The 8,958-nt window shown below is 53.4% G+C and overlaps 2 protein-coding genes across 2 annotated transcripts; both read left to right on the forward strand.

Annotated features, from left to right (window-relative positions):
* Nucleotides 1-284: 284 nt before the first annotated feature.
* On the forward strand, nucleotides 285-6,009 carry N7498_005144 (putative Rho guanyl nucleotide exchange factor; the record flags this gene model as incomplete). The annotated part of the gene is made up of 2 exons (XM_058452206.1): nucleotides 285-4,757; nucleotides 4,816-6,009. 2 exons carry the CDS (start codon nucleotides 285-287, stop codon nucleotides 6,007-6,009), a joined length of 5,667 nt encoding a protein of 1,888 aa, XP_058308744.1.
* A 1,042-nt stretch (nucleotides 6,010-7,051) lies between these two features.
* Nucleotides 7,052-8,223, forward strand: N7498_005145 (Ulp1 protease family protein; the record flags this gene model as incomplete). The annotated part of the gene is made up of 7 exons (XM_058452207.1): nucleotides 7,052-7,111; nucleotides 7,178-7,205; nucleotides 7,276-7,290; nucleotides 7,346-7,395; nucleotides 7,451-7,470; nucleotides 7,544-8,095; nucleotides 8,166-8,223. The coding sequence occupies 7 exons, from the start codon at nucleotides 7,052-7,054 to the stop codon at nucleotides 8,221-8,223; spliced, it is 783 nt and encodes a 260-aa protein (XP_058308745.1).
* Between the last annotated feature and the right edge of the window lie 735 nt (nucleotides 8,224-8,958).

Raw genomic sequence — 8,958 nt, forward strand, 5'->3', positions numbered from 1 at the left:
CCCGGGCTGTCGGTTCCGTTGTTCCTCACTCTTCACCCGCCGATCCTTCTCCCCATCTTTCATAATCGCCGGTACTCTTTGGTACTCATCTCGACCTGTTCTGGTACTGTCGAATATGCTGCTGAATGGGGGTGCGCTACCCCGGGATTGCTCTGTAGCCTGAACCAGCCGAAATCCATCCGCGACATACCCGTTGGGCGTCAATTCCGGAACAACGCATACCGGCCAACCCACACACATTCGACAACACCGCGGCCAGTCCACGTCGGCCTGAAGCATGCAAAATGTCTGGCAGCGGCGTTGAGCATGATTCTAGCGCCCGGAATCACAAGCCGCTTCCGTTTGGGCGACAATCGTCTGCGCCCGCCTATAGCCAATCCCCGCACGACAACTCCTCTCCATTTGATGTATCACCGATCGCACACCTCTCTCCTCTCGCGTCTCTCGGGGGCACCACGTATTCCTCTCTTCGATCAGGCCTCGATCCCACCCTATCCGCCTCCACAAATCATCTTCCTTCGAGCAGTCACTTCAAAGCCGGTGGGGATGAGTCTCCCGACCCGGACGAATTCTATCGACAGCGTGACGAGTTAGAACCCAACCCGACGGGCGATTTCGGCGATGTGACAACGGGCGCCAGTAACAGCATGGCGACGGGCTGTCGCAACCCAAATGACAGGGTGTCTTCCCTGCCTGCAAACGTGGTGGATCCATCACGCTCCAGACGGCCGACCTACCGTTCCACCTCTGATTCACCAACATTGGGAGGTCACTCAGGCAGTGCATCTCGAAATGTTCCCAACGTCAGACACCGAAATACCTCTATCAGAGACCTCGTCAGCAAGTTCGAAGAGAAGGCTGACCAGGTCCTCCCTCTCCCCTCCGCCTCCCGACCGTCTTCAAGAGCTGCCAGCCCGGCTGGCAGTGCTGACGGCGCAGATCGTTCACGTCTCGCTCCTCGTCGTCAACTGCGAGACTGCCTGCCGCCGATTTCCGTAACGAACAACCCGAGACTGCAATCTGATTTCACGCCAGCATCGCCTGATGTCGAGAGACTGGGGGAAACAAACGCTGTTATACCACCACCTCTCGTCGAGCGGATACCGATCTCTCACCCTCGGCGGCCTTTGTTTGGTGAATTGCTCTCTGTCGACACCCAGCTGAATAATTTGGGATACGGTATTCCTGCACATCTGAGACGTCGGGGCTCGGACGGCAGTATTCCAAGTCCTAACCCGGCCTTTGCCGAGTTTTCTAATCCACCCTCTGTCCGATCACCGCAGACTCCCACTGCGTGGTATCTCGGGCAGGCGGGCTCTTTAGAAGCCGTGAGCATAGCTGCAAACACAGCACATCAGCGCATGAACGGACATCGCAGAGTGCGGAGTGATTTATCTGCGAACACTCAGAAGGAGCCCCTTGCTGAACCTTGGGCTTACGACATGGCTGTTTCAGTGCCCTTGCAGCCAGGGGATGGATCGCCCGGAAGCCCAAATTCCAAGTCCCGCATTCCTGTTTCCTCGCACCGCCTCGTCACTGCTTCCGGCCCCGAGAGCCTCTCATCAGACGCCAATAACCCGACATTCAGCAACCGCTCGAATGCCACTCCTTTGGCCCCGAAGGGTTCCAGCCGCCTTCCTAAACCGTCACTGAAGGATAGTCCACCCCGCATGACGGAAGATGGTTCCACCTCGTTTGCGATGACAGCTCGTGGCAGGCGGGATACGGCAATTGGCCGAACCCGTACTCAGGTACCCGAACGGAACCGGCATCTTCAGGCCTACATTTCCGTACCTCCTCCTAAGAAATCTCCACCACTACGCAGCTCCCGACCTCGACAGCCGGTATCTCAAGGTGTTCCGACCTCGCCACGCTCCAGAGTCGGTGATCGGGTTTCGTCATTACAAAGGTCTGCCGATCTTGATACTGAGGCACGCAATACTCGGCCGCGACAACGCCGAATTCCCGAATTGGGAAATGTTGATTTCGAAACTCGGCGACAACGGATCCAACAAGCATTCAATCGAACAGTCCAGGAGAATGAGCGAAAAGAAGAGGAGGCTGCAGAACTTCGACGGCGACGCTCTCAAAACCTCGAAGCGGGTATTGACAAGGTTGAATCTCCATCGGATGAGAAGACATTGACCCCCGCTACGACGGCCAAGCTTATCCCGCCGCCTGTCGAGATGGCTACTCTTGTAAAAGAGTCGACCGGGACTCCCGGTCACAACAAAGAAACCCGCAGTGTCCCTCAACTAAATTTGGTTACGGTTATCGATCCTCCAAACGACGATGCACCACACACCACCATGGATTCTCCCACACTGGGAGTCCCAGATGGAGTGCCTCGAGAATCGCGCGGTGCCGTGCCAGTCACCGCCATTAAAATCGGCTCCAATGAAACCCACTTCACACGTTTCGGCCCTGAATCCCAATCCGAGTTGATTGAGAGGAAGCCCAGCACAGATCATCGTACATTGTTGGACCACATCATGCAAATTCGCGAGTCCAGTGACAGCGACTCGTGTGATGAACCGGACTGCAGCATGTCGGAGAATGATGACAAGCAATCAATTCAAATTATGCTCCATGATACGACCTACTTCCATTCCACAAGCAGGACCGATAATGAAGAGCCACGGCACCTCGCCCGGCACTCACAAGCCGCTCAACACCAGACCAGATGGAGCTTAAGCTCCTGGACTTCTTCGGTACACAATCAGAATGATACATGCGACGAAGAATGCGACGAGAGTGGTGATGACCTGGTCCTTCAGATGCCGCCGCCAGGACAGGAGGAGCCACCCACTCAGACGTGCTCAGCTGCCTCAACCAGTCCGCCATCAGATAACGATCCTCCGATCCAGGATCTCGGTGTGATGGGCCCTGCAACCCTCAACAATACGCCGCAACTGCAACCCTCCGGCGTCTTTTCTACTCCTCCAAGCCTGGCCAGGCAAGGCAGATGGGACTCGCGTCGAGCGACCCAGCTATATCTGGAGGAATTGACGAGGGGCAAGAACAACAACAGTACTCGTCTTCCTCCCATGCGGACCTCCCAGGATTACAGCTCTCTTGAAGTGGACACCCGTGCGCAGGATCAAGCGGATAGCTTGACAGATGACGGAGTTGTCGTTCCTAGATTCGAGGAGAAGCCAATGCATGAGCGTCTCCTCCACGGTGCAAGCTTGGTCGGTCGCGAAGACTGGGAGAATGCTTCTCCGTCCATTATGGACTGGATGCATATCGCCGCAGAAGATGAAGAAGTCACACCTGCTCATGAAAAGCCAGGGTTTATCAATGATGGTGTGCCCACCCCCACGCCGCATCTGATGATGTCTATAGCTGAGCTGGAAGGCTCTAACGATCCAAACGCAGGTCTTGGATTGTCCGTCAATCGTCAAGCCGCATACGAACTTCAGCGCAGGCCAGTGGAACTCCCCGCTGAGACTGAAAGTGCCAGTGAGGAGTCTCGGACCATTCAGGCACCCCATTCTGTCTCGGGCCGAGTTCCTACTCTACGGGACCCTACGCTCAGTACTGGAAGCAGCGCGGACTCTTCATTCCAACGCGTCGAATCTACACAGTCTCCACTAGCTGCGGATTCCTCGGCTACCTCGCTTGCTCCATCGCTCGAGCATCCGGCGCTCGTGGAGCCAAAAAAATCACCCTCTCCAGAGCAGCGTCGTCTGAAGAAGCGACGTCACATCATCAAAGAACTGGTTGATACTGAGTATACGTTTGGCCGAGACATGAAGGTTGTCGACGACATCTATAAGGGCACATCTAGCTCTTGCCTGGATCTCTCCGCAGATGATGTGAAGGTCCTATTTGGCAACTCCGACCAAATTGTTCAATTCTCCATGAGCCTTCAGGATGCACTGAAGAAGGCTGCTCGAAGTGTCTATATCATGCCAAGGTCTCAGCGCTGGGCCAGCAGACGCACTACCCGGAACACCCAACCTGGTGCCATGGGAGATGATGAACAATTCAATGCAGATACCGGCATCTCGGGGGTCGAGAAAGACCGTGCTACTACCCTTGGCGCGGCATTCTTGACCCACATGAGTGGAATGGAAAAAGTGTACACCGATTATTTGAAGAATCACGACGCTGCCAACAAAAAACTGCAGCTTCTTCAGCGCAACCCTAAGGTTGCTATTTGGCTCAAAGAGTGCCGTGAGTGGGCATCGGATCTTACAAGCGCCTGGGACTTGGATTCCTTGCTTGTAAAGCCTGTGCAACGCATCTTGAAGTATCCTCTTCTTCTCGCCCAGTTACTGGAAGCAACCCCTGACGATCATCCTGATCGCGCAAGTCTTTCGTCTGCCTTGCAAGATGTCACCAATATCTCTGTTCGTATCAACGAGATGAAGAAACGTGCGGATCTTGTCACCCAGGTTGTGGGTCGAAAACGCAACCAGTCTGATGTGCGAACTGGTCTGTCCAAGGCCTTTGGTCGCCGCACAGAGAAACTACGTCAGCAAGTTGGACTGTCTGATATGTACGAAGACCGGGACTACGACGCCCTCTCTGAAAAGTTCGCCGAACAATACATCCAATTACAACTGATGGTTCGTGATGTGCAAGATTACGTTGAATCCACGAAGAGATGGATGATCCAGTACGATGAGTTTGCGAGCACCATCGAAGGACTTCTCGACGTGCATCATTCTCCTTACCCGGAGCTGGACAGCAAGTGGCGCGGCTTCAGGATGTCAGTTCTGGATATTATCAGTAACGCCCTGCCTGAACATGTAAGTATTCCACCCTCAGATCGCGCGCGCAGATTGCAGTCCTTACATTTCTTCTCAGGTTGACGTTGTCACGAAATCTTGCATTGATCCCACTTCCAAGGTGATTGCGCTATATACCGGGCCGGAGCGCGTGATGAAGAAGCGACAGAAGCGGCTATTGGATTATGGACGCTACAAGTCGATCATGGAGCGTGGAGAGAAAGCTGACAAAAAGACCACTGAGCAAGGCGAGCAATTTATTGCTCTGAATGAGACTCTCAAGGAAGAACTGCCTCGGCTCTTTGCGCTTTCTGCCAAATTCGGCCAAGCATGCCTGAAGAACTTGGCTGATATTCAGCTCACTTGGTATGCCATCTTGCAGCAGAAGGTCGCACCCTTTGTAGAGGCCTTCCCAGATGACATGCAAAAGGTGATCAGTGACTGGAACAGTGACTTCTCCTTCTCGGAAGCTCAGGTTCTCTCACTCGGCATCTGCAATGGCTCTGTCTTGATCGACAGTGTGAATCTTGTGAACTTCAATACTCCGTCCACAAGAGACATCACCTCTTCACGTCGCCCATCGACGACTACCAGCTCCAATCCCCGACCGCAGTCTTTCGCCGAAGACTCACCCAAGGTGTCCTACGACTACGGCACCAGCCAGTTGTTCCAGTCACCTCATATGGGTAGTCAAGCCGATGCCCGCCATCGGGCGGATTCATCCTTCTCTGCGCGCGCTCCACCAGACCCCTCAAACCACCTGGACGCGGGACGCAGCCACAGCCACAGCCAGTTGCTGCAAGAGGTGACCAACTCCAGTGGCACTAGCTCTCAACCTACCCAATTCGAGGCCGAGTCGTTCCCGAGGCTTCCCAGGCTAAGTCTGGATACTCCTTTCCTCGCCGACGTGATCAATGCGCCATCGAGCGTGGTCCCCGCCGGTGAGCAAAATCCGCCGACCTCTCCTGCTGGCCGCTACTCCAGCTTCTTCTCGTCAGCGATGCCGATGTCAGACACCCCTAGCGACGGGGGTGTCGCTCAAGAGGCTGCGCCTATGGAACCCACCGTCCTGTTCCATGTGGCCAGCCTCTACGAGTTCAATATCGACCGGTCACGTCGCGAGGCAGGTTATCCATACCTGACCTACGACACCGGCGATATTTTCGACGTCGTTGGCGAGAAGGGCGAGCTGTGGCTAGCACGGAACCAAGACGATCCCACCCGTGAGATTGGATGGATCTGGACGCGTCACTTTGCGAAGCTCTCTACCTAGAGTTTCGCAGTGGGAACGTCTTGGTTTTCGTTCACCGTTCCCTCACTTCCGCGTCACAGAAGTGTCGCTCCGGGCCTCGAGTAGAGCCGTGTAGCTCTCCGACGACAGTTGTCTTGTCTCGCGGCTTCCGATCATCCGGAGCCGTCCTCATGCTCGTTGCTTTTCCTTGATGTTTATTTTTGCCTGGGTTTTTCCCGCAAGGGGGACCAGATGTACGTTTAGATACCCCATTATGAACAATATATTCTCTCGATTACCTTTGTTCGCGTAGCAGCAGCTGTATAATAAGATGCAACATGGGGTATGGGCACCTTGTTCAGCAGTATACACAACTTCCCCGACGCAGACATCCCACGTGACCACCGCCACATGTGACGCAGAACCCCGTCCCGACGTCAACAGGCATCCCTCCTTCTGTGCCTGAAGGACAGTAGACTTGCAAATTCCCTTTTTTCCAGTGACGCCCCTTTTTTGACTCCTACCACCATCCTTCGTCGGACCGTCGATCCATCCCACCGCCCCGCGATCCCACCAAAACCTGTCAAGAACCAAAAACAAGATCTCAGCCTTACACCTCGGCAACATCCGATTGAGAAAACGAGCGTCCCATCCCAAGATCCTCCCATCTCCCACGCTTCTTGTGTTATTTCCCGCCACCATAAGGCTGACGGCCTCCCCCTCCGACCTGTTATCTAATCCGGAGCGTCCTCCGCCCGGTCCCCACTCGGCCACTGCAGAACTGGGGTCTTGCGAATCGTCACGGCTGATTGCCGTTAGCCGACGTCGACTCGTCGCCACCAGCTCGCTATATTTAATACTAGTGGGGTTCCCTGGCTACATTCTTCTGCATACGTTGAACTCGATCGTGCTTGCGCTGCGATTTTGGAAGACTGTATTCAGAACCCGGATTCGTGTCTTGCGCGTCCTTGATCTTGCGCGTCCTTGATCTTGGCGCGGTTGGATTTCGTCACTGCGGTGGCACCTTTTTGCCCCTTTTAACTTCTGCTTCGTGTGATCTTGTGGCTATACGTAATTTGCCAAGATGCTTGACGGTGGGTTAGGCAAGTTGCAGAAGAGGATGAGGGGTCGGTTCGGCGATAGTGTGAGTCTCGACTTTTCTCGCAGTCTTGTGTTTTCGTCTCGGCGAGTCAAAGGCTGACCAGCGCAGTTAAATCCCGATGACGCATTCCTAAGCTGTAAGTCTTCGGAGACGATGTTGCTACTCCAGGAACGGTGCACTAACGAGTAGCCTCTCCGGTCTCATAGACTATGATGTCCGATGTATGAATCCATTCGTCCCAACTGAACACACTTCAGCGACTGACAAGGCATCTAGTGACACGAGAGGATATGCAAACCCTCAAGAACGACTGGCTCACAGATAATGTGGGTTCGCATGCAAGGGACACCCGCATAGACACCTGAAGCTAATTTATCACAGATCATTTCATTCTGGGAGGAGTAAGTCCGCTCAAGTCGACCAACTCGGAAGCCAACCCAAATCAAACACAGCGTTGATAGTCGCCTTCTCCAGATACCTTGAGCACGAATATCTCACCCGATACAAGTCTTCCAACATCGTCCTCCTCCGCCCCAGCATGTCCTTCATGATCCTCCAAACACCCGATCCCCGCACCCTCCGCGAAGCCCTCCCGGACTTCACCAAAGCGACGCACGTTTTCCTCCCAATAAACGACTGCCGCAATGTCACGCAGGCGGAAGGTGGCACGCATTGGTCATTACTTTTGATCTCGATCGTCGACCGCATCGCATTCCACTACGACTCACTATACCAAGGAAACATCTGGGAAGCGGACACCGTGACTCGCAAATTTGGAGCCCTCTTGAACATGCCTATCCGGTTTATGCATTTGAACGACTCGCCCCAGCAAGACGGTGGCAGTGACTGTGGTGTCTTTGTGTGTATGAACATGCGCCACTTGCTCCTGAAGCGCCTCCTCATGGCTAGTGCACATGAGAAGGTGAGCATGAGTCTCGGCGGGCGGACGATCGATGCGTCGGCCAGTCGCAAGGAGATGGCCAAGGTTATTGAAGGATTCCGGAAGGAAGGCGAGCGGCGACGATCGTAAGTGTACCAGTCTTTCGGACGCCAATTTCCAATTTCCATGAATTTTATGCTAATATCCGCTTTGCAGGGCAAGTCTCAGTCCGATGGGCAAGGGAAAGTCAAGGAGTCCCCCGCGAATCGAGTAATCACATGCCTATATACTTACGACGAGTTTATGCCTTTTTTTCTTTTTCATGCATACATATTCATCCAGAAAACAAATACTGTGCACAGTGACGATGCTTCATGTAATTACAGCGTTGCATTTTCAGTTGATCCGCGTTGGGCGCATATTAATGGCACTCCTTTCGTATCTTGCAAGATTCTTATATTGCACGTTCATCCACAGCCACGGCCGATCAGTAACAGGAACATAACCAGGATCATTCCGACTGCTGAACTTGGTCATCTGCATATATCCCCATGGATAGATACTACGATTAAAATAGCAGAGTGATCCGGAACAACCTGTGACGTCCCATGTCTTGCGATGCACCGTAGCATGTACCCTCCACGCTTCTCAATGACGAAGTGTGATATCCGCAAAATCTGGACTATGGACTAAGTTTGTTCGATTTTCCAATTATCTCTTTCTGAGTGCTGTACTCTTGAATAGTGACGGGGCGTAGATCAACCAAGAGAGAGAAGGTGTTGACTGTTCGAGTTGGAGATCACCGACATTTCAGCCTTTCATTCCCTTTGAATAGAAAATCACCATGTAGTCTCATGACATTACCGCTTGGTCCGATCGTTGCGGCTGTTGAGTCTCGAGATGTAGATGCTGCAGTCTCTCATACAGCAAGCTTAATCGCATCATTCATATTTGCAGCACTTCAGCATTTGAAGATGAAGCAAACCGGCAAATTTACGTCTTAAGACCG

This window comes from Penicillium cinerascens, assembly GCF_028974065.1.
Source record: "Penicillium cinerascens strain IBT 15544 chromosome Unknown contig_5_segment0_segment0, whole genome shotgun sequence".
NCBI classification, from domain to species: Eukaryota; Fungi; Ascomycota; class Eurotiomycetes; order Eurotiales; family Aspergillaceae; genus Penicillium; species Penicillium cinerascens.